This window comes from Nomascus leucogenys, chromosome 6, assembly GCF_006542625.1.
Source record: "Nomascus leucogenys isolate Asia chromosome 6, Asia_NLE_v1, whole genome shotgun sequence".
Taxonomy (NCBI): domain Eukaryota; kingdom Metazoa; phylum Chordata; class Mammalia; order Primates; family Hylobatidae; genus Nomascus; species Nomascus leucogenys.
The window spans coordinates 77213421-77240364 of record NC_044386.1 but is presented as its reverse complement, the minus strand read 5'-3'; the positions used below and the strand labels follow the sequence as shown (position 1 = coordinate 77240364).

At 38.8% G+C, this 26944-nt stretch overlaps 1 protein-coding gene across 1 annotated transcript in view; it reads left to right on the top strand.

Annotated features, from left to right (window-relative positions):
- The first annotated feature begins 6286 nt into the window (after positions 1 to 6286).
- The window catches only part of ALDH1A2 (aldehyde dehydrogenase 1 family member A2), a 128139-nt gene continuing 107481 nt past the window's right edge, over positions 6287 to 26944 (top strand). Inside the window, exon 1 of the mRNA XM_030814479.1 lies at positions 6287 to 7174. Coding sequence (XP_030670339.1) covers positions 7058 to 7174 — 117 coding nt within the window. The 5' untranslated portion in view covers positions 6287 to 7057. The remainder of the gene's footprint in view (positions 7175 to 26944) is intronic.

The window sequence follows — 26944 nt, the reverse complement described above, 5'->3', positions numbered from 1 at the left end:
TTGTTTTCACCTCTATTATCTCTTCTGGCTAGGTCTATACCAAAGGGTATTATACTTGAGATCATATAACTTGAATTTGGGAAGTGGGAGGTAATCTCAGCTCCAAGAATTTGCTTTTGGAAATTCCAGTTTCACAAATTGCTAATTTGGTAGATACCATCAGTTACCTTTACACTAAAAAATGTCAAAGAAGTTCTTTGTTGGGCTATGCTCTGGAAAATGTTCTCTTTATCTTTTGTGTCATATGTTCTTCAGAGCACCTAGAAGATTATAAATGCCCATGGGAGGCCCCTCCAAAAATATTTGTGCGTGGGTTGTGTGTGGGTTGTGAACGGGCTGTCCCCTTTTAGACATCCTCTTTCACTCTCATTCTACACTGGATATTCTGACTTCTTTCCTGTCTCATATGATCTGTGAATATTTTCACAGATTTGGTTACTGTCATTCCAGCCTCACTGTGAATTTGAGGGTAGGGATGTGCCACAAACGTCTGTTGTGTTCTTAATAGACTCTTTGTGAATGCTTGGCACATAGTATATGCTCAGTGAATATTTGTTCAATTGAACTTAGATGACTGACAGTCAGAGAAAAAAAATCCAGGTTTACGAACTGCAGTCAGGAAGACACAGATGCTCTGAAAGTGGGATTATACAGCCTGAAGCAAGACCCCTCCTTGCCATTTGGTGGTAGATGTCCAAATTGGGTACCTATTCCAGCCCTAAATGCCTCCCAGTTTTACTCTATGCCTTTCACACAGCAAACTGTTTGGTTGAGACAAAAGAAGCTGCCATGCCTCCTCTGTTGTCAGGAAATCTAAAGTGTTCCTCGTTATCTTTTCAGTGGCCCATTTCAGCATGTAAAAAGAGAGAGACAGTTCACTTAGCCTCATTTTCTAATGAATATAAATACAGATCCCTGCCCCGAATAGTGCCAAAGTTCATGTGAGAATTCCTTATGCCCAAAGATCCTGTGAGTTGAGTGGCTGTATAAGCGCAGATGCACTTGGGGAGGAAGCGTAGGAATCGGAGGGTCCTATGTTAAGTATTAGGCTGATGCAAAAGTAATTGAGGCTTTTGCCACTACTTTTAAATGGCAAAACTTGCAATTACTTTTGCACCAACCTGATAATAACAGGAGTTATTTGTAGAATTGATGGATTTTAGAAGGGTAAAAGGAAAAAGGAAAGCTAAGAAATGTGAAATAAAGAAAAAAGGAGACAACTTAGTTACACGCCAAGTACTTAAGTGAGCGAGAAGAGAAATAAATTCTGGAATCTGTCTATTAATAATTCTTCCTCACCCACATGATAAAAACAGTAGCTTCCAATCTGAGACACGCTCATGTAACTTCCTCTGTGACAGAGTCCTCTGAACACTATGTGAGTGGGACCATAGTGTTCTCAGTATTGCACTTTCTATGGTAAATTTGGCTAAGAAACAGTTTCTTTCTTTTCCTATAAGTCAAAAGAAAGTCCTTCTCCTAAACTAACTAAAATCTAAAATTTGTCTGACTCTAGGAGATTTTTTTTCTGCAGACAAATTCAAATTAAATGATAACATCTCTTAAGGATTTCTCACCAGCATCAGATAAAAATACATTGAATCCAAGCTATTGTTTGAATGGACAATACTTACTTGCACATACACACCATCAGCTGCAGGGGGCGCCAATGCCTTTTCCCTCAGGCCCTTCAGAAAAGGCGGTGTAGCTGGAATTTTAATTTCTTCCTGTGTCTGTTAAGTGTAATTATTGATGAAGTACTGAGCTCATCCCAGTACCCAAATTGAAGCTTCTCGAACATATACGAAATGGAACTGGGATTTACAACGAAGGCAAATCTAGTTCCCATGTTTAAAATAGTCTCCTGGGGTCCCTGAAAAGTAGAGAATATATTTTAAAAGAAAAGAACTGTGTTTTGTATCAAAACATAGTTTTTTGAGTCATAACCAATTAGGACTCTACTCCCTGCAACTCCAAATACCTCTTCTCATAGAATATAGTGACCAGAGGCCACATCAAGAAATGAGGAACTTAATATCTAGAGAATTTTTATGGTTAATAAATACCACAGTCTCAGCCTCTTTTCTTCTGGATGTTAGAAGGAAAAGGATAATTAAATGAGAGTTTAGATCTCACATAAAAAGTTAATATACAGGTTAAATAAAAATATAAGTGGATTTATTTTATAGAAATTTTCATAATGGGTCCCAAATACTTCATTAAGCATTTCTGGATAAAAATATGTAAAGCTCTTTATAAGCTTTTGTTAATAAATTAAATACCATTTCTCTATAAATATATGTTGCATTAAGCTTTCCTGTTAGAGTTTTCAGGAAACATTTCAAATAAAGTGGCCAGGCATATCCGATTTGAGATGAATGAGATCATTAGGAAACACTTATATCTGAAATAAGCACTGAGATCACTCTGCATACAACCTAAGGGCCTTAATTTTTTAAATATTTCAAACAATGTGCCTCTTTCAAATCATTAGATGTAGAGACATTTAAGGAACTGATTCAATTAGCCCAGAAGAGGGGAATGCTATAATGTGTGATTTATTTTTGAAGATAAATTAAAATGCAAGTGTATCTGTTAGGAAAGGTAGGCTGTCATCATGGTTAGTAATGGGAACAGGAAAGCAATTAAGCAGGGCCACCTGAGGCTGAAATAGCCCCTAAACATAGAAGCTTGACGTTCAAGCTGGACATTCGGTTACTGTCAAAATCAAAAGTATATCTTCTTTGAGAGGGATCTTTGAGCTGCACTTAGTTCCCTTCATTGATTTCTAAAGCATAGTTCTCAACTTAACAAATACTTTTCTCCCCTTAACTGCAACTAACAAGAAACCTAAATTATTATGGTTTCATAACTTAAAGCCAAACTTCACATAAAGCTGATGCCTTAAAATTATAACTTTGCATTCTATTATTTAGGTGAGGAAATATGAGGCAAGAATTTATTTTTCTCCTCTGCAACTCCAGGATATTGGCTCCACCAGGCCTAATAAATTGTTTTCATAAGGAAATAAATAGAGCATGCTGCAGCTTAGGTTCCCTTATGCAAGGGGTTTCAAACAAGATGTATCGTAAGCAATAAATAATTACAGAATGGGGGTGGGGATGGGAGGAGAAACACTGTAAAGGTGGGAAAAAAACAGTTTCTTAGCTAAATTGGGGGGAAAAGGCTGAAATTCAAATTGTTAGAAATTTGAAGGTAGTCAACTGTCTTTTTATTTTTAGAGACAGCGTCTCACTCTGTCACCCAGGCTGGAGTGCTGTAGTGTGATCATAGCTCACCACAACCTTGAACTCCTGCTTCAAGTGATTCTCCTCCTTCAGCCTCCTGAGTAGCTAGGGCTATAGGAATGCACCACCACGCCTGGGTATTTTTTTTTTTCGTAGAGGCAGGATCTTGCTATGTCGTCCAGACTGGTCTTGAACTCCTAGCCTCAAGCAATCCTCCCACCTTGGCCTAATTACAGGTGTAAACCACCTCATCTGGCCAAAGACTGTCTTCTTAACTATTGTGAAATCTGTACAGGATATGAGAAAATACTGAAACAAGATGATAAAAGAAAGAGAAGAGGAAATAAGAATGTGAGAAGAGGTGTTAAGGCAGTCTTGAAAGTAATAGCCATGTAAATCTTACAAACTGAAACCAAGAACATGAACACCAAAGAAGCATTTATAATTCACTGTTCTTTTCCGCTAAATCTTGTCCCTACCTTGATTTAAAAAGCTTGAACAACGGCCGGGCATGGTGGCTCATGCCTGTAATCCCAGCACTTTCGGAGTCCGAGGAGGGTGGATCACTTGAGATCAAGAGTTCGAGACCAGTCTGGCCAACATGGTGAAACTCCATCTCCACTAAAAATACAAAAATTAGCTAGGCATGGTGGCGGGTGCCTGTAATCCTAGCTACTCAGGAGGCGGAAGCAGGAGAATCGCTTAAACTCAGGAGGCAGAGGTTGCAGTGAGCCGAGATCATGCCATTGCACTCCAGCCTTGGTGACAGTCTCAAAAAAAAAAAGGGGGGGGGGCTTGAACAAAAAGTGGCTGCTGTCAGGAGCTGAATATAGACAAAATATATATATTTTTTGGCCGGATACAGTGGCTGACGCCTGTAATCCCAACACTTTGGGAGGCCGAGGTGGGTGGATCATGAGGTCAGGCGTTCGAGATCAGCCTGGCCAACATAGTGAAATCCTGTCTCTACTAAAAACACAAAAAATTAGCTGGGCATGGTGGCGGATGCCTGTAATCCCAGCTACTCGGGAGGCTGAGGCAGGAGAATCGCTTGAACCTGGGAGGCGGAGGTTGCAGTGAGCCGAGATCACACCATTGCACTCCAGCCCGGATGACAGTGCGAGACTCCGTCTCAAAAAAAAATAAAATAAAATAAACTGATGGGGAAAGCAAAACAAAATTTAAGATCAAGAGGAGAAAATGTTATTTAATCAGGGAGTGAAGGAAGTTACTTTCACTTATGGTGGAAGTTGTCAAAAGTGCTCTGTCTTTTGCTCAAATCAACCAACAAAAATTCTTATTAAATAGTTATTATGTGTTCTATGCTGTTTCAGGAACTGAGGAAGGCATAAGGGAAACAGGCTGGAGTGCAAGATCTCCACTCACTACAACCTCCGCCTCCTGGGTTCAAGCGATTCTCCTGCCTCAGCCTCCCGAGTAGTTAGAATTACAGGCACCTGCCACCAGGCCCAGCTAATTTTTGTATTTTTAGTAGAGATGGGGTTTCACCATGTTGGTTAGGCTGGTCTCAAACTTCTGACCTCAAGTGATCCACCCGCCTCGGCCTCCCAAACTGCTGGGATTACAGGCGTGAGCCACGGTGATTACGGGCGTGAGCCACCATGCCCAGCCTCTATACCTTTTCTATAGTGTTCTTTTCGCTCTTGTTGAAGCCTCCCTTCTCTCTTAAGACCCAGCCAAAGGCCAACTTTCCCAGGGAGTAGGCGTCCTCCTTGGCGGAGCACTCAGCTCATGTTGTTATGGCTCTTTTTCATGTTTTCCCCACAGCCTCTCATAACTAGTGATAAGTTTTTCCACAGGTATCACTGTTCCCCCTTGCTGGAACCTTCTCTTTCTCCCCAACGAACTCTAAGATTTTACTTTTTTATTTCCCAATTGTATCTCTAACCGTCTAAGGCTTTGATAAAAGTATATCTTATGAGCATACACTGTTATTAAGTCATAATTTTTGGCCATAGAAATTCCCTGAGTAAAGATCCCTCAACGGCCCAAGCTAAGGTCTGTAGTTTCTCCATGAAAACAATTCACCCAGGTCACTTTGGGTTCTGAGAGGCTGGAACTTATTTCTATAAACCTAATACTAAAATGAAATATTTTTGTCTGTTTTCACTATTGCTTAGCATCTGAGCACTGAGCATTAGGCAGTTTTAGTTACTGAAAGCATCTAAGGAAAGATGTTTTCTGGCTGATGCTTAATGTTTTCTTAACGCCCAAGAAATGGGACTCCAGCGGCTCTGAAAATGGCATTTAAGATGAGAATCAGGCCAGGCGCAGTGGCTCATGCCTATAATCCCAACACTTTGGGAGGCTGAGGTGGTAGGCTCACTTGAGCCCAGTTCAAGATTACAGTGAGCTATGATGGCTCCACTGCATTCCAGCCTGAGTGAAAGAGTGAGACCCTGTCTCTTCAAACAAAACAAAAAGATGAGAATCAAAGTGTTGCTTGGTAGTGCAGAAAAAGCGTTTATCAACACTGTAGGCCCCCGTCAAGCTTACATTTGGCGTGAGGAGTAAGGAAGGGAAGGGACTTATGCAGGTCTTTCCATGCGGCCTTGATTTAGTTCACGGAGTCCAAAGCCCATTCTGAGGCAGGGTCTCTAGGTTCTTGGTTTACACCCGCAGGCTGACCCACAGACTAGAGGGCAGCTTGTTGGACTTTGGAAACACTTAAATTAGGGGGGAGATGGAAGCTCAATCCCAAAGGGACAGTAAAATGAGCCTAAGGTCTGGCGGGACGTTAGCTCTTAGCGTGTAAGGAACAAGAGAAAAACAAAATAGTGTTTCTGTGGGTGTGCTGGGGTGAGGAGGGGAAACAGCAGTAAGAGGGGATCCGAGAAGAACTAAAGGAGCCCACGAAGCACGCAGCTCCTCAGAAGAGCCGGGGATGACCAAGGCCCATATCCTCCCGCCACAGCGCAAGCCGCCCAGGCGGTCCCGGCCGGCAGAGGGCAGCAACTGGGCGGGCGACGCCTGGCAAGGGCCGCCCCGCGCTGACCCGCTCGCTCGCAGGGATCCTCATTCTGAGCACGGGGCGAGGGGGACTCGCCCCACCGCCACCTCTCCCTGACCCTCTGGCCACCATGCACCTCGGCCCGGCTGAGGGGAGTCGGAGGGTTCGGGGAGAGGGCGTAGCTGCCGAGAGCCTGGCGCCCCTGCCCGGAGGAGAACGGAGGACGCCCTCCCGGGTCTCCGGAAAAGAAGGGGGACGGGGTTCGGTGGGCCCTGGGACGAGGATGGGAGGGAACGTGGGCGACCTGGGAGCCGCCCTCCGCAGCCTAGACTTTCCCGGCCGCTCTCCGCTCCGAAGCAGCACCGGGCCGCTCCGGTCCCCGCCAGCCCCTGCCAGCTCCGCTTCCGGGGGCCACGACCCCCACTCGACTTCGGCCGCGGTGCGCCTCCCGCCGACTCTGACCCAGGGACCGGGAGACCAAATCCGGCTGGCCGAGGCCCGCGGGCCGCGGCGCAAGTTCACGCTCCCACCGTCGAGGACGGTGGAGGCAGCGTGGGCGTGGGCTGGTCCCCGCGGCGGGGGGGCGGGGGCACCGGGCGTACTTGACCGTGGGCGCCAAGCGTCCCGGCCGCGCGGCGCGGCCTTTATGTAAATGGAGGCTGCGCCGGGCGTCCTAGGTAGGATGGACCAGCCCCCCGCGCCTCGGCCCTCACGTCCAATAAGAAGAGCCCCAGCTTGACACCTGCCTATATACAGGCAAGCGCGCCCCCGGACCGCGGACCGCGCGTACAGCCCACACTGCCCCACGCCGCGGGCTAGGGACACCCGGCCCGCCACCATGACTTCCAGCAAGATAGAGATGCCCGGCGAGGTGAAGGCTGACCCCGCCGCCCTCATGGCGTCCCTGCACCTCCTGCCGTCGCCCACGCCCAACCTCGAAATCAAGTACACCAAGGTAAGCGGCCGCCCAGCGCCTGTCGTCCACGGAGACTTTCTAGAACCTTCTTTCGTCTCCCCGATCTCTTTAGCGGGTGAGGGCGGCGTGACAGGGCCGGGGGGCCGGGGTCGCCGGGGCCAGCCTGTCATCCATGCGCAGCAGAGGGACCCCCTGCCTGCCTTCGGGACTGGGTCGTTTGAAGCCCCGCCGCGGTCTTAGGACGCGTTGAGGACTTGCCCAACTCGAAGCGCAGCGCTAAGGGGCCGCCGTCAACGGCTCCTGCCCCGGATTCTATCTGAGGCTGGTTTCTGTCCGATTCTCCCGGTCCCGACTGCCGCGGGGAAGGCGTCGGAACCGCTTAGTGTCCTCACATGGAGGCCGGGGTTCCCCGTCAGCTTGGCCACGCAGCCTGGCCGTCGCTTCTCGGTCCCTCCGCCTTTAGGGCCGCTCGGCTGCTGGTCCCAATCAGGTCCTCCACAGCCCGGAGAGTGCTGCCGGGCTTTCCCGTAAGAAATTGTCAAGACACCAGCGCTCTGGCCGGTTTGACAAATTTCACGGAAACCTGACTGATAAGTACAGTAACTCCAACGTCAACGTTTCATGTGAATTTTGTAGGCAGTGGCAGTTTCCCTGGGAAACTTAAAAAGTTTTATTAAAATTTGTTAGCATGTTCGGTTTTGAACTGAAGAACTTATTTTTTTTATAACGAACTTTGACATCTTGGGTTTGCTAAGCAGAATTTTTGTTGTTGCATTGCCTAAAAAAGAATGTGCGTCTGCTACCTAATATAAAATGAATTTACTTTCCACAAATTCGACATAGAAAAATATGATCGATTACAAACATAGGAGTATTGTAATGTTATAACATTTTGAGGGAGGTGTTGAGAGAGAGATGGGATTCAAAACCACGTTTCTTGGAGTTCGTTTTGTAGTTCTCTGGTTTGATTTTCTAGTCCTTGCGGTACATTTCTACACCCAACTTCTCCCAATTAACTCAAACGCATAGACGCACATGCATATGGTTAAAGGTTGATTAAAGATGTATTCCATCGTGCTTTTTTTACAAGATAAATTTTGTAGAGAAGCAAATTGTTTGCATCTGGCTTAATGGTTGAACGAGATATACGAGAAACACATCAGAATATTGAGATTTTACTTGCATTGAGTTTTACGTTACAAATCAGGGCGATTTGTGTTTTGAATGTCGATTTAGATGGATTTAATGTACCTGCTAGCTTTTTTAGATGGTGTGACAAATTTTTCAAAGCCGTTTTAATGAGAGGTCGTTAATGGTTATAGCCTTTTAGGCATTGTTTGCATAACAATAGTGCCAATGTGTGGCACTTCTCTGGGTTTAGGAACGAGCAGGGAAAGCATGCAGCTTAACAGTTTTGTTTTATGAGGGTCTCTAACCTCTTCAGTCTCTTTTTAAAGGTCTTAAAAATGGAAGGTCTACACGGGAGAAAAGACCTAACCCTCAGATTTGGGAAGGTTTGATTTTAGTCTTATTTTTGATGGGATTTTTCTAACAGCCTCTGAAAGAAATTTTAGGTATGCAATAGGTACGTTTTTCAGAATTTAATTTGGAAGCTCTTCCAGTTCTCTTATTCCCTAACTACCCCCTCTCTCTTTTCTCTCTTGTTCTCCCCCGGTAGGAAAGACAACTGATTTATAGCTAATTGGAGCCTTTAATGTGGAGTCTTTTAGCTTGGGGAACTTTTATCCAGTATCCACTTTACCACTTAATACAAAGAAAAACAATCAGAAATGAAATAATGGATTGTAACTTGATTCTTTAATTTGTGGGGAGGAGGTACCTTATTTTTGTCTTGACAAACAACCCTCATAAACACTGAGTAACACTAAAGGCGAGCTCTTTCCACAAAAACTTGTAAAATCAGGTATCTGTGAGCATTTCCAGCCGTTTTCCTCCTCAGCTCTTTAGTGAGACTTCTAAATTTTCTAAGACAAGCATAGTGGACAAGCAGTATTTTTTTAAAAAAACATGAAGAGCAGAAGCTGCTCTTTTGGTAGCCCAGGGTAATGATTTTTTTACTTAAAGGAAAAATAAGATTAATAGTTTTTAAAAAACTAACATGACCAGAAGTGAGGGAAATTATATTAGCAATTTCAAACAGAAGAGTGAACAAGATAGAATGGACAGTCCTTTAGGATAGTGATACCATATTCAATAGGGGATTTTAAAAGGGTAATGGCTACAAAAGTATTATGCTTTAGGGCCTGTTAACTATCACATTTGAAAGAAACACAGTATTTGCATCAGAAAATGATCGTATAAGACAGTATGTTATTGTTTTTTGTCTTGCTAAACATACATCTTTAGTGAAGGATACGACTTTCTGTATGATTTTTCAGTGTGATATTGGGACCCACATAAAGTCACTACTTGCAAATAAATGACCAGACAATGAGAATTTCAAGTAATGTGCACTTAGAAAACTTTGTTCTTGTGATCTTGTATTTTTGCTCCAACTTCCTCCTCCTTCTAGAAGTATTTCACATTTTTAATAAAGGGAATGGGAGAGATGACCAGAATTAAAAGTTACTGCCTTTGCCTGCCAGAGGTCCAGTGGAAATGCTCCAGAATTAAAGTTCATTCCCTAAGGATGTTGAAAGGGCTAAATTCATGGTTTTGTATGGACTTTTAGGCAGTTACATTCCATTTTTTAAAATACGCTTACCACTCTGAAATTCCAGTATCCATATTAGACCAATGATCAATGGCAATACCATTTTTGGAACATGTCAATTTCTGTTTCCCTAATACAGCAAGCTGGACCCCAAGTTTTAAAAGTGATCCCTTATTAAGGAATGTGATTTTTAAAACAGATGGTGTTAGTCAAGGAGGAATGAAAACTAACATGAAGTATTGAGGGGACCAATTTGGTACCAAGAGAATGTGCTCTCCTTTGCATGTATCCTAATAAGACTGCATTCTGATTGCCTTGAGCGATGTGTTTATGAATTAAAAATTTTCTGAGTTGTCTATTTTATTAGTCTGGCTTTTATAATTTTGTATAGCTGATATTATAGGAATACACACATGACAAAATCAAGGCTCAGCACTTTACTGACCGCCCCTGACTGCAGGGGATATCTCTTAACAGATTGCCAGGTCTTTGGAAACTTGCCCTCTGTATTCCACTTCCACCTTCTTTCTTGGCTCTATCTTCTCTTCTGGCTGTACCAGTCTCTCCTTTCCTTCCTCCCTCCCCCAGATCGTTGTGCTGTCTTTCTGTTGGTCAATTTTTCAGTGAGAGTTTATGCCCATAACTAACAGTAACAAAGAGTTTTTTTTTTTTTCTGCATCTGATATTATATGGAGCTAAAACACAGGGAGGAAGGGGATATTTATCACATACTGACCTGCTAAAATAGAAGAGGCAAAAAGGCAGTCAACTTAAAACTCAGAGCTAATGTGCATCGTTGAGTCTAGATTTATCTTTTTATTTATTCATTTAAACTTCTGTTTTCTGGGGTCGATTTCAGTTAAATTCAAAAGGCATTTGAGTGGCCATGTTCCTAACAAGGGTGCTTTTCACCGTACTAGACTGGAAACATCTGCCTTCTGGGAGATTAGGGTCTTATTAGAAAGATTGTGTGCCAAAAATTGGTTGTTAGTACAGCAGTAGTTCAGTTGATCAATGTAATAATGATACTTATAATGCCACTTACATTTCCATAGGGCCTAATGGTTTGCCTAGCACTTTCATATATATCTTGTTTGATCCTTGCAAAACCTTTTGAAGGAGAGAGAGTAGAAATAAATAGAATAATTCATAAGGAAGACATTGGCCTTGACTTTAAAAAAATTGATAGTTTTCCTCATCATACACTTTTTCTAACAGTCTGTGGCACATTGTTTTTTACTCCTTTTGTTCCGTTTTTGTTTGTTTGTTTTTTTGAGGGAAGGAGTTTAAATCTTTATTTTTTTGTGTTGCTTCTCTTGCAACCATGGAGAAAATATGAACTAGTCTACCCCGCTTAAGAAGGAGCTACCTTTTGTGACTTTTGATTCTAATACTTTAAGTGGCTATTTTTGATTTTTCTATGAGATTTTTTTTTTTTAATCTGGGGCAAGATTCTTGCCTATGCCAGTAATAATTTCTTAAAAGATAGGTGTGGATCTAGATCCTTCCAAACCTTTACTCAAGATTGTCTGTTTTGGTCATAAATTGTCAGTCAAACTACATGTTAATAGAGGACTTCAGGTTTTTTTTTTAAATACTTTTTCATAACTATGCAGCTTTTTGGTGTTTGTATCATCTCCATTTAACACAGGGAAGCTGGACAATTTCATCACAGGACTTGAATTAGATAATTCTCCTGGGGTCCTGCCCTGATCCCTTCCGCTACATGGGCCTGTGTCATGTGGAATTATCATTTGCTGAGGGACTCCTCATTCTTTATTTCTATAAAATGATGAATGATAGTTTTTCTGTTTCAGAGTAGGGTGTTTTGTGAGGTCTGACTTCCTCATAGCCAGGCTTAAGAAAGGCAAATCATGCATAGTTAGTTCTCTGTTGCATCAGTGAAGCACAATGATTTAACCATGACAAAATCAGTAAATATCCCAAGTCCCATCACACAGAGTTATCAGTTCTGAGTCTTTCTTAGTTGGACAATAAAATACAAATACTGATTGGAGTTTTTGTCTCTTTAGTTATCTTAGTGACAGTTTCAGGGGTCAGCAAACTGCGGACTGTCTGCCTGGTTTTATAAATAAAGTTTTATTGTAACACAACTGCACTCATTCAGTTACATACTGTCTGTGGCAGCTTTCTGACTATAATGGCAGAGCAACAGAAACCATATAGCCCACATTTTAGAAAAAACTTGCATGCCCTTCCTTCATTTGGAAAAAGAGAGACTCTGAGTTAAAATAGGCCTTTGATCAAATCCTGGTCAGAAAGGTACTTATTAGCTATGTGGACAGTTACATTTATTTGACACATAGTGCCTGATATGGTGCCAGGTCCTAGGGATGCAACAGCACAAAAAAAAAAAAAAAAGATATGCGTGGCATCTTAAAGAGGTTCTTCACTGGGTTTCAATTTCTACATTTGTCATCATTGAGATAATAGTATCTACTTTATGGGGTTAAAAGGACTAAATGAAAAGTGTGTTAAAGTAAGTGGCATATAATGATAGCCAAAATTCTATTTCATTTTTGCAAAGTGATGAATATATATGTGTGTGTGTGTATGTGTGTGTGTGTGTGTATATATAGGTATGTATATGTATATCTACGTGTAGATATACGTACGTATACATATACGTGGATATACGTGTAGATATACATATACGTGTAGATATACATATACGTGTAGATATACATATACGTGTAGATATACATATACGTGTAGATATACATATACGTGTAGATATACGTACGTATACATATACGTGTAGATATACGTACGTGTATACATGTGTATATACGTACGTATACATGTGTATATACATACGTATACATGTGTATATATACGTATATATATACGTATGCATACGTATATATGCACATTGGGAATTACTTATCACTGGCATTTCTCTATTGTCTGCCTTTAAGATTGAGTTATGTTTAAATTGTTTTCCTTCAAAATCTTAGAGCTTATTTACAGCAGGTTTATTTACAAGTCTCTGTTGGATCACATGATTGAAAACACTTCCAGGCTTTGAAAATTCCAGTTGGAATAATACGTATGCATATGTATACATATATATATATATATACACGTATATATGTATACGTATATATACGTATATATATATTTAGAGATCTAAATTAATGGAAACCAATTTTAAGGAAGATCAGAATTATGTGATCAACTGGCCAGGCTCAGTGGCTCACACCTATAATGCCAGCACTTTGGGAGGCTGAGGCAGGTGGATCACCTGAAGCCAGGAGTTTGACACCAACCTGGCCAATCATGGTGAAACCCCATCTCTACCAAAAATACGAAATTAGCTGCGTGGTGGTGCACGCCTGTAATCCCAGCTTCTTGGAAGGCTGAGGCAGGAGAATCACTTGAACCCAGGAGGCAGAGGTTGCAATAAGCTCAGATCACGCCATTGCACTGCAGCCTGGGCGACAAGAGTGAAACTTCATCTCAAAAAAAGAATTATATGATCAACAAAGTTTTATAAAACAGGCCTGTTTTATGTATTCTTTTAATTATTTTTATTAAATTTATTATTTGCATTACTCATAAGAGTTCAATATTCTGGGTAGCTATGGAATCCTCCTTATATATTTACACTGCGTTTTTACCAAATGGGATTCCTGGGAGGGTTTTCCACCAAGGTGTTGTCTTTACTAAAAAAGTTACTAAAGCAATTTCTCTGACAGTATTTTAATAATAAAATTAGATATCTTGACATTTGTGCCAAAATATAGCATGAATATGCTTCAGTATGCCCGATTAGCTGAGCCTAAACTCCAGGTTGCAAATAGATGTTTCTGGTATTTTAAGTAGTTAGGATAAAAATACTGACAAGATATTGGTACATAAATGTGGGAAGTATGCAGCATACAAGGACATTCTCAGAAGGTAGATAACTTTTGGCAATGGGAAGGTATCTTACTTTATATAATTTAAATATGGAGAAACTTTTACTAGTCCTGACTGTCCAAGATAACATACGAAATTTTGAGAGCATTTTCCAGGAGGAGTCACCTTCCAGAAAGTAAAAGCACCAGGCAGTGACTATTTTGAAACCCCTCCTAGCATTTCTTTAATTTCTTTATTGACTGTGACAGGTAATTTGAAAGCCATTCATTTCCCCCCAAACACCAAATCTAATTCACGTAGAGGTGATTGCTGTAATGTCACCTGGGTTAATTTTTAATTGCCTTTAATTGTATCTTTGAGATCTATTTCATTTAACCTTTTAAATACATGAAGATTATGTACATTGGGAATTACTTATCACTGGCATTTCTCTATTGTCTGCCTTTAAGATTGAGTTATGTTTAAATTGTTTTCCTTCAGAATCTTCGAGCTTATTTACAGCAGGTTTATTTACAAGTCTCTGTTGAATCACACGATTGAAAACACTTCCAGGCTTTGAAAATTCCAGTTGGAATAATAATTGGGTGATTTCACTACCTAGACTTCTGCTGGGCTCTAAACAACACTTCCCTGGGGCTAAACATGGGGATTAATTGACCTCTGTAGAATGTGGTTAAAAATTAGTATGTCTGTGTGTGAACTTTCTAGTTTTTATTATAGAAGGAAGGCTTTCTTTTACTCCAGTTCAGCTCTGTTACTTCCAGAAGTAGTTACCTGCTCTATTTCCTTTCCTCATCAGTGTCTGACCTTTGAAGAGCCAAAGTAGTGTTTCTTTATCACTACAACTCTGGAAAGAGAAAAGCGTTTGTTTGGGTCAAACTGGAAACACCTCTCTCTTATCTAGAAGAATTTAGCATATCATGAATCCGAAAACCCTTTCCAATCTTGATTATACATTTTTCAAAATATTAAAAAGTTATATTTTAATATATTTTATTTTACATTATTTTCATCCATCTATTCATTGGACTTTGAATTTCAAGTCCAGTGACCCTTAGGTTTTTTTTTTTTGGAATATCATTTCTAGGGATTCCTTAAAGATTAAACAGTCAGAAAGTGGTATAGGTTGTATGACTCTTCCCACAAGAAGAATGGAATTATCTCCCAGTAAATGAATCTGGCGAAATATTGTGAGTTTAGGAAACCCACTAATTATTTAGCAAACCCACGAGATATACAAAAATAACCTATTTCCCCTTTTCCCCACCCCTCACTCCTAACACTCATATACCAGATTTCCAGGCTGAGATGTGTGTGATAGTGGCACGATTTCAGGTGCGAAGGAGGAGGGGAAGGCTTTGCCTGGGAAGGTGAAATTATGAAATGCCTATATGAATTTATGGAGAACAACTGAAAGTCTTATTTCTCTAGGTGTGAAAATTGGACTTGCTCATAGAATCCTTTTTGGGAGAAGATGAAGAATCAGTGTGAGACTATTTGGTTAAATTCCCCAATAAAACTGAAACTGGTGAATTCTGCCTCATCTGTGTTTTACAGCTTGATAATATAATTGCATTATTTAATTTTATTATAATTTTATTATAAAATTTAATTTTAATGTTTATTATCTCAGAGTCATTTTTATTTTTGGCTATAGCCAGAGCTACTCTTGTGCTTCCCTGAATTTATTTATTCATTTGTGTATTTAACATTTTTTAAGGCCTTTTGTGTATAAAGCATTGTGAGTCTCTCTGGCAAAGAAAGATATGTAGGTGTGGCCCCTGCTCTGAAGAGGCGGTAGAGGATTCCCATTTGGGTGTGGAGTGGGGTCATGCACACAGTAGCTATTGTTCATGATAGAAGATGCTAAATGCTTGAGATGAATTGAGGATTCAGAAGATAAAGAGATGTTTCCAGCTCAGCAGAAGAACAGCACACTATTGCCAGACATATTTGACAGAAAATGAATTGCTTTAATCATACAGAAAAGTAAAGAATATAACAAATGTGTGTACCTGTACCTAGATTTGTTCTTAATGTTTTGCGATATTTGCTTCTAATTTTTTAAAAGGAATAAATTGAAGCCCCCATTTCCTTCTCTTTCTCTTCCTTTGTCAGAGGCATTTATCTTCCCTATAGGTGTGTGTATCCATAAATAATATATGCTATTGTTTTGCGTGGTAACATCTTTTATATAAATGTTTTATATATATGTACCATATATATATCCTTCTGTAATTTGATTAGCTTGCTAAGCATATGTTCAGTATTCATCCATGTTGTTGGATATACTTATAATTAATTCATTTGTAATTGTTGCAAAGTATTCCATTCTTTGAATATATCCTAATTTTTAGTTTCTACTCTTGACATTTATGATGCATCCAGCATTTTGTTATTGCAGTAATGCTGCATTGGACATTCCTGAACATATCTCCTCATATACCTGGTGAGAGAGCATCTAGGATGTATACTTAAAAGTGATATTGCTGGCTCATGGAGTATATGTATCTACAACTTAATTAGGGATTGCCAAATTTCTGTCCAAGATGGTTATACTAGTTTCCACCACCAGTATATTCCCAGTATGTACACCTCCAGTATATCCCACCAGCAGTGTATCAGAGTTCCCATTAGTCTACATTTTCACCTATACTTCAGATTCTCATACTTATTAAATTTTGCTAACCTGGTAAGTGTGAAATGGCATCTCATTGCTACTTTGATTTGTGTTTCCTTGATTTCTTGTGAGATTGAGCATCATTTCATGTTGGTCATTTGGTTTTCCTCCTTTGGCTAATTTATCATTTGCTCATTTTTCTATGTTGTGTATTTACTGATTTGTTACCAGTTTTTATACATGTATTCAGGATTATAATTTTTATCAGTTATTTACTATGCAAACATTTTCTTTCCTCTTGTAACTTTCCCTCTTCTTCCTTTTTCTTGTGTAATTGTCATACAGTTTTAAATGCAAGTAAAGAAGGATTTTTCCTTTAGAGTCCTGTTTCAGAAATCCATTCTTATTCCAGATTTTTCAAGGCATTCTTTTTGTAGTCTTCTGAAAGTTTATTTTTGCTTTTTGCATTTCTGTCTTTACCTCCTAGAATTGGTAATTGCTTATGCATTGGGACAATAATAAATATTAAAGACAAATGATGTAGCATTGGAAAGTCAAACAATATTGATGTTTAAATAATTTTTTAAAATTGTATTCCCTGAAGTCTTGGAATCAGATTAGGAAGTCTAGAATGTGTGGTCTTCTCTGTAATGGGAAAATAGGAGAAACTGGTTCTACTTTGATTGATGGTTTTAATACATACTAGTTTCCCTAAACTAAGAACAGTACTGTGTTCCACAAACCTACCTCTAGGCGGCCACTGTATAAAACTCTAGGATAACATGATTATTATAACTTATTCATGTCAAGACTTAATTTCCCTACCTTTCTTACATTATCTAGAACAAAATAAGCACTTAAATGTTAACTGTGGTTGTACTCTTGCTCATGTGCGCTCGCACTCTTTCACACACATCACTCATTTTTGAAGGGTCAAGATAAATTGATGAATTATTTACTCTGTGCTGCTCATAGATTTGGAGAAAACATGGATAGGTAGCAAATAATTTAAAAAGAATTTCTAAAAGAAAGACCTTTTTCTTGAATAACTCTACATTATTCAAGAATAATATACTTCATCCTGTTAGTGAAGAGAATTTAAATTATTCCTAAGCACCAGGTCTGAAAATAACATTACTTCTTATTTTGTTAACATTTTAACTGAAGTTATAAACCCAAAGCTGGTGTATATATTTACCTTTGTGTTTGAATTTCATCAGTGATTTGGTTCATGCATGTGTATCTCTAATTTTAAAGAAGATATTGTGGAAGTGTGAAATTCTCCAACCTTAAAACTAAAACTACCCCTTTTGTGTATATACTTACATATAATACCTGACAATTTTGGCTACACACTTATTTTTTGATAATGAATGTATATCCTCTGAGCATTCATATTACTTATTTGCATTTCTCAGTGGTACAATTTTTGCATTGTATTATATTTTTCTGTGTAACTCCCTACTTCTAAACTGTACTAGATTATGAACTCTTATTTATCATGGTGTTTCTGAAGTACCTAGCTCAATGTCTAACAACGTAGAAACTTCGAGAATGTTTTCTTAATGAATACTTGTTACATTTAATACCTACGACTTTTATTATTACTACAATATTCAAAGTACTTTTCACATATGATTACACTAAATTCTTGGGGCAACACTATGATGTTGATATTATATTAGTATCTTCATTTTATAAGTGAGAAAATCAAGCATATTAAAGTTAGTTTTTTCAGGCTCAATAGCAATAGTGGGTGGCAATTCCAGGACTCAATACTCCTCCTTCCCTACTCGTAACAATAAGGACAAACATAATAACCACTACAAAGACAATACAATTTGGACTATTAACCTAAAGCCTTGCTGAGTGTTTTGTAGGAAACCCCAAGCCCACTTCCTCAACTACAAATCCCATATTTCATTCAGCTCTTAAGTCTAATTCCACTCAGTATTGTCCGCAGCTATCATAAGCAACAATTCCAACCAGACAAAAGTGGGAGTATGAATTTAAAAAAAGGGAGAGAATTGATACAGTTTGACACTTTAGGTATAGGTCACCTGGGAATATGTGATTATTTAGGTTATGATAAAGAACTATGTTTTTCGATCCTCATTGGTCGTGTAGTCACACACTGCCCTTAATAACACCTGTTTATTTGGTCTGTTTTGTTTGCATTCAAAAAGTGTTTTCCTTTCTTTATGGCTGTTAAGATTGACTTGGGAGTGAGGATGTGTGAGGCTATTGAGGATAATATATTTTACATTCTTTCTAATGCTTTCTGTGCCCCAGTGGGCCATCATTTTTTGTAACTGGGCTATAATTTCTGTGAGAGAGATGCTTGCCGGAAAGAGTTGGGTGGGTATGTTCCATCTTGTCTCTTATGAGCAATCATCTTACTAAGGCTTAATTACTATCAGATCCTTCTGTTACCTGTAATCTCAGTGGGGAGGCAGAATAGAGTAATTCATGCAGTACTCAAACTTTGAGTTTCAGCAACACAAAGGGGTGGCATTTGGGGTGCACAATTAATGTTTCGTTATAAATGATTGAAAAATCCTCTCTAAAGAAACTGCTAAAAGGATGTCTCCTTTAAGCCAGATCTTGCAATCTCCAGATTTCTCTGACTTCACTTTTAGAGAGAACAGATCTTTTTTTTTTACTTCTCAAACTTATGCCCTTTCTCTCCTTTTTTATTCCTCCCCTTTTGTGCTTCTCTTCTGCTTCCCTTGGTGTTTCTCTTAGGACAGGCACCTGATGACTCTTATTTCTCCTTTAGACTCATTTACCTGTTTTCATGAAATGGTCAGTTATGCCTGGGAACCTTTGTATTTGGCTCTCCCAGCTGTTGGCCTAAATGGTCCTTTGGGAGACCAGAAGCAATGAACCTGGAATAACCACATTTGACTTCTGGGAGCCCTCTTGAGAATTTAGTAATTACTTAATGGATTGAATTGGTGACATATACTATTCCAGATAACAGCCTGGGTTGCATTAAATTAACCTTCACAAATGGGTATTTATTGGTGTACTCTTAAAAGACTACACGTGTTGGCTGTAATTGCTCTTCCATGTTTCTCCATGCTGATAGGTATTTGTACTGAGTGAAAAATTTCTGAGATTAAAGCCTGGGTGGTAGTTGTAGCCATTTAGTGATGTGTGTCATTGTGTTCAGCACATTGAGCATAAATCCTGTCTTGTAAACAGCAGGGAGACTAATGAGGTTTGCCCACATTCTGGTATCATTACCAGGAATTCCAACAGAGAAAAACAGAAGGCTTAGAAAAGAAGTACACAAAACAGTGACTTTTGGAACTCTTGATGATCTGATTTAAGGAGAAAGATTATTGCTCAGCATTTAGTATAGGCGTGTATGCACAAATAGGGGTACATAAAGTACACTTAGCCAAAAAAACCAAACATTTTGCTTTCACTGAACACTTGCAAAGTCACTAACTTACTGCTACAGAGATGAGGGCCTTATTTATGAGTGTCTGTAATTCTGAGTGGTGTAAAGGGGACAACTGTTGAAATAATGCAGCTGTTAAAATGATAGCATGCTTTTTGCTTTTTTGGAACACCTCATAATTTCAGTGAACTAAAATTCTACACCAATTTTAGTTTTACAATTTTTGGAGTATTTCTGTCATTTTCAGTGATAGGCACACATGACTTCAGAACACAAAAATCTCTTAGAAGAAGCAGTTTAAATGTGGCATTTTAGGTTTATTTCAACCGGAATATTAATTTCCAGTTTATTTCAGTTTATTTCATAAACTGAATAAATTCCAGTTTATTTCAAACTTTATTATTACTGTTAAGTAATGTGTGTTTTATAATGTCACATCAAGGGATCCAATTACTATTTAATTTGTAGACTAATTTTTTTCTTGGACTTAAATTTTTATGAGAGCCGATATCATGGCTGCCTTGACACAGAGTGTGGTCCATACATCTTCGTGTTTGATGAATGAATAAATGAATACATACTAGACAATAAATTGTCTGATTTCATTTGCAGAGTCATGAATAGTTAAAATGCCAGGACTAGAAAGTGAATTCCAAGGTAAAGTGTTTTGAAAAAAATTTCTTTCATGTGCTTCCTTTAAAGAAGGTATACACGCATCCACTTTGGAAAACTCTTCTGCTTCATTCCCACGCATTTACCCCTTCCTTTGAAATAGAAACCTTTCAGAGTACCTTGCAGAGCAGTGAACAAGGCAATGGACAGGGCATTAGAAGACCCATGTTCTGACCCTGGCTGTGCCACTTATGTATGTTCATTTAACAGTTTCTTGGATATGCAGGCACTGAATAAATACTTACCGAATTAGTGAATGAACAAAATAATTTGATCATTTATTATCTACTCTATAATGGGACCTGGACATATGAAAATGCTTTGTGATACTGGGTACGCCACTTAAATTTCCTGGTAACAGGAGGCAGAGGTTGCAGTGAGCCGAGATCGCGCCACTGCACTGCAGCCTGGGCGACAGAGCAAGACTCCCTCTCAAAAAAAAAAAATAAATAAAAATAAATCCTGGTAACAGTTTTATCATAAAATGAGAGACCAGAATGAGATGCTTATTAATTAATCCACCTACTTTTTAAAAGTGTTGGATTAGAAAAGCTGTAAGATTTCTTTACACCACCCTGACTAATTAGAACTCTTTACTTTCCTGGGCCCAGAACTTGGGATTATGGGTGTCTAAAAGACAATACTGAACTGCTTGCATATTTAGTTGTGGTCTTTTTAGAGCTGAAAATTTGCACTCAAACAATTTTGATGAAAATACTGTCTCAACAGTGTACTCATAGTTACCAAAGAGTAGTCCACAGAAATCCCTGTTAATGATTCTCGTTATATAAATGAGTGGCTAGCAGTGTCATAAAGATCCAGCGGAAATCAAAATGTTTCATATTTGCTAAGGACTTACCATACTAGAAATTAGAGCAGTGACTCCCAAGAGACTTCCTCCTTTGAGTCTTGGTGAAAATTGATTTTAATACTTTGTAATAGTAGTAGGCAGAAAATATTTGTTGTCATTTCTCCTCCAGACCATTTGAGCAGCTTTCCTGCCAAGCTAAGCTCATGAAAACCATGGAGGGTGAGGAAGCGTGGTGGCAAGGGAACTTGTCAGAAGCTTACAGCTTTTCACTTGAGTCTAATAGAGACTTAGCACTTTGCAGGTCAGTGCCACTGCTATTTGTCTCTGACCTAAGAGATCTGGAGTTCTTCACATCAAAACCACATCTTGCTGAGCAGAGATCAAACGTAGGAAGGTAAGAATTCTGCCAGTGATTTATCATGCCAGGGAGAGTGATCAGGCCATATGGGGCCACTGCAAATGAAGTTGACATTCTGGCAGTTTCTCATATAGACCTCTCATGTAGTTATGGCTAGTTTTTCTTGTAGAGGAATTCCGGGTCAAGTGGCAGCTTTCAGTGGTATTTCTTAGGAGAACTGACCTCCAACATGAGGTTTATTTCAAAATGAAGTCCTAGCAAGAGTTTTCTAATATTGTATTTAAATGGCAAATAGGGATCTTGACCAAATTTGAGCTTTTCATTTGTCTCCTTTCCTCTTTTTTTCTTTTCTGGGAAGTTGCCTATCTAAAAAAATAAATAAAAAGAGAAAATTAAGTTTAAGATCTACAAAAATTTCTCAAAATGTTGTATGTGATTTTAAAATGAACTCTATAAATTATGTACAATTAGGCTTATTAGTTTATCATCACAGTTTATTAAGTCAGGGTCCTTTAGGAATGATTTACTGCAAATAATATTATAATCCAGTTCCTGGGGTAAGAGGAAGCATCACACTTAAGGAATAATTTAATTCTTTAAATACGATTATTTGCTAAGATCTGAGTTAAGTGCAAACCTTTTCATTTGACAGAAAAAAAATCAATAATTCTTCTTTATTTATATCAACAGATACGTAAAAATGATTGTGCTACATAAAATTCAGCTTTTTGTTTACCGTCACAAGCAAATGTTTAGTCTCCTGTGGAGAAATCACTCATTTATTGGTTCAAAGCCTTATTCAACCTTAGGATATGCACTGGGGTGTTCAAGCCCTTCCTTGCACAGATGTTTGCTTTGCAGCGTAAATGAAAGATGATATTCACATTTAAACATAGTGGTTCAAGACATTAACTTCTAATGCAACTGAAGATGCTAGTTGCTACTTTTGGTTTTCCTTTTTTTGTGATGAGAAAAATGTCCATAGTTGAAATAGGCTTTAGTGACTAGAACTAGGTCTTAACCTGTGTATCAAATTCACTTGATTTGTTGAATTATCACTTTATCTGTTTATAAACTGGAAATTAATATTCCGGTTGATAAAGTACTTTGCCTCTGCAGGGAGCAAGTTTAAATGCAATAATGAAATGGAATTTGTCTTAGTTTTCACTTGCCATTCTTGGAACACATACAACATCCATGAAAACGTGATAGGATTGTCAGATAAAATACATGATTTTTAGTGAAATTTGAAGATTAAGTAAATAATGAATTAGTTTTTTTTAGTATCAGTATACCCTATGATTTCCCATACTTAAACTGAAATTTTCTTTACTGTTTTTCTGAAATTCATATTTAATTATATTTTTATTTGCTAAAACTGGCAGCTCTAAACTGTGAGAGAAATCATTGGTGATTTTTATCTGTGACCAGTTAATAAACATCATTTTAATGTAAAATGAACTAGCATTAAAAGCAAAAACCAAGGAATTCTTTAAAACTGGTGCACTGGAATAATGAAGAGCACAGTAGAAAGACTTTTTTTTCTTTTTTTTTTTTTTTTAACCCTCGCAATACTATTGAATAAATAGGGCAACTAAGCCCATTGTAAAAACAGCTTAATCTCCTAAATGAATTGCTCCAACCTTCTAATTCAAAATCATACAAACAAAAACATTGAGATAAGCTGGGTGCTTTTTCAAATGGGGACCCCCGCGGCTTTGAAAATAAACACTTCAGCCCCCTTCCCCCTCAAGACCCACACTCACACCCACTAGCCTTTCTGATGTCTTCCATTTGCAAATGAACAGGCTGAATTCTGAGAAAGACAGAAGACTAATTGAACCTAGGGAAGATAGGCAGAGGAACATTTGTTTCCAAGCAGAAGACAAAAAGAAATCATGTTACATTCTCAGTTTTCAAGATGGCGGGGGGGAGGGGGGCGGGGGGGCGGAATAAAAGCCATTTCTCTTGAGTTTTCTTCTCTCAAAGTACATTTCCCACACCGCTGTTCAGACCCTCTCAGGGCCAGGCAGCCTACCATGTTTGAACCAGCCTGCATTAGCCTGTCTCCATGGCAGTGTCAGAAGTGGGTAGCGATCAGACATGTGGGGAGACCAATTAATGTGTTGGACGGCCTTCACCATCTTTACCTCTTTCCCCACCCTATCTGTCTCTGCTGATTTGGCAAAGGGGTCTTAGTAGCGAATAAGTGAATGAATACTCAAACAGAACAAGGAGTCACTGGCTTTTTAAGAGTACTCATAAATTGCCTTGAATTGATTGCTTATATTCAGAATCAGAATGAATAAAAAGTCTCAGTGCATACTATGTTAGGCTTTTCAGTAATCCAATACCTTATTTAATCCTTACAACCACTCAATAAAGTGTTTTTTATTATCTTATTGTACAAATGAGAAAATTGAGCCACAGAAAGTTTAAATGATACATCTAAGTCACACCATCTAGGTGTCTTAGGACACCTTCATCAAATTTTTGTGGTTAAAGAAGATTTGATATATTCCTAACATGGAATACTCTTCAGCAGTGAAAAGAACCAAACCACAAGATACATTCAACAACATGGATAAATTGTAAAATACGCTGAGTGAAAGAACAGAAAAGGTACTTACTATGTGATTCCATTCATATGAAATTCTAGAAAAGGCAAAATAATCTATAGTGCCAGAAAGCAGATCAGTGGTTGTTTGGAATGTGAGGGTCAGGGTGGGTAAGAGGGAGGGATTACAAAGGGAAACAAGGAAATTTGTGGGGTGGGGAATGGATATATTCATTATCTTGACTGTGGGAATGGGTGTACATATGCTAAAACTCATCAGATACATACATCTTATTATTATACCTTAACAAAGTATTAAGATTTTAAACATTTAAAAAATAGAGTCCGAGAAGATCTCCATGAGACTCAGCTCAGGTGTTAGTCATACCTGTCATTTGATTAAGGGAGACTGGGAAAATTGGACATTTTAGATCTGTTGTGGGAGTATCCTGCTGTAACCCATGGAATCCTGAGTCAAATGGAACACTAGGTCTGCATCATAGGTCCCTGTAATTCCCCTGGACCCTTTAATCTGAATGACCCAAAGTAGCACTGAATATCTCAAGCAGCATCATTCTGGGAAAGGGGCAGATCCCCCATCTATACTTCCCTTCTCAATTCATTTGGATCCAGCCTTATCCATCAAAGGCTGACCAAACTGTCCTCTGGGGAACACGACTAGTGACCTTTTGTCTCTGTAGTCTCATCAGTGTCCTTTCACTTTCAGAAGCAGACCTTGAGGTTAGATGGATATGTGAGAAGCTAGGTGGATCTTGGCTACCTGTTAATGTCCTAAGTTATTTCTGTTTACAACATTAACACAGTTTGTGTAATCATTGCACATTAGTACAATGTGTTGGGCATACAACGCTTACTTTAAAATACCCAGCTGCTTACTCTGGCACAATCACTTTCTATTAGTATTTTAAAGCTGTTTTAAAATGTTACCTTTAGTTTTACATTTTTTTTGACCTTGTACTGTCTGAATACTTGAGCAGTCTAGTTAGCAGCCTTTTCTAGTGAAGACTTTTCCTTTTTCATGACTTTCAGCTTAGGACTCAGCATAAGTGGGGTTCAGGGCCTGCAATATTGGGTCCATTATTTAAAACTGTTAATTGATTTAGAATTATAATTGATAAATTAGTCCTTCTCAAAGCAAGCTTTCTAAAACCATGCCTTTTACTCGTAAAAGATTACACTTATTGAACAAAGCACATGTCTCTATAATATCAAAACATTGACTTTAAAGTGAAAAATGCAATCAATCATCTAGGTGTTTTTTCTATACAATGCCATTTGGGTGTTTTTTTTCACTTTTTAGCCAGATGTTTTGGCGTGAAGCAAAGCGAATGAATAATGGAAGTCAACAGAACCACTCTTGTTCTAACTATATATAACCATTTCAGGAAGAAGTTTTTTCCGCCTCTCTAAATGATCTGAGCACTTGCCTTGTCGTTTTACTCTATATAGGTAGACTCTTAATTAGAAGTAAAATAAGGTGGGGCTATTTTTTTCAAAGTTAAAAATATTACCTTTGATTATAATGTTTAAAGGACACTAGCCTTACAGAGTGCCATACTGAGATGATCATCAATACAGTTTTTTAAATGTTCTATAGGTAAATGATAGCGCTGCCATTTTCTTGGTTGTTCGTAAATCTCTTTAAAGTAGAAACAGTGGGACAATCATGTAAAAGGAGATAACTACCATTAAGTCCTCAAACTACTTCTTTATATTGTTTAACTAAACTTTTTCATATAAATCAATCTGGGTATTGATTTGCTCTCTGGTACTCTCTTATGAGGAATGAAAACAGTTTAATGGCAAGTTGAGTAAAATTTAACTCTCCAAGGTACAATCTAATGCAGAGTTTAATACAAATCATTTGAAGCATTTACTATTAAAAAAACAAAATGTTTTATTACTGAAATAAAACATGGCAGCTTTATGTCAAAGATTCACTGAGGATAGGAAATTATTTACACCTAACTCCTATCAATACCTGCTGCTTTTAGAATTCCTCAGGCTTTAGATTCCCCAATTAGAAAATCCATGGCAGCCTGCCTATATAGTTATGGCCATTTTGCTGTGGGCTGACAAGTGTGATAAGCCTAGTTTGTCCTCTCTTGTTTTCCTGTTGCAAAAGTGGCCAAGCAAGGCAGGCTGTATGGCTAGTAAGTTTCACTGTTTTGAATCTTTATCCAACTAACTGTTGAGATTTATACAGCAACTTTTAGAAGAATCTGATGCTGTTGACAGCCAATCTTAATTCCTTATCCCAGCCCCACTTCTTTTCCTAGAAACATGATATTATTATATCCTTTGAGCACCTACTACATGTTAAGTGCTGTTAAGATGTGGGGGAAACTAAATGAAGCCAGCAGACCTTTCTTCAAGAACTTAGGGAAGAGAGAAACTCCCATTTTCACCAGCTATACTTCAGGCACATTTCACATTTTATCTCACTAATTGTGCAATAGCTCTGTAAGGTAGACAGGTCTTATTTCTGTTTTTACAGAGGAGGAAACAAAGCTCAGAGAGTTTAATAGCTTGCTCAGGATTTACACAAGTGGCAAAAGGTAGACTGGCATTAAAATGGAGGTCTTTCAACTCTACCTCCCCCATTCTAGGTTGTTCTATGAGGAAGATGAAGGAATACGTACAAGATTAATCACCTCAATCTTTAATGAATTTCTTGATTTTTCTTTACTTTGTTTTACATACATAGATGTGACCCTTGTAACATTTAACTATCAAGCTTGAATAAATTAAGCAACTCTACACCTGTCTTGGGGGAACAGACTTGCTTGTTACCTTGCTATCCTG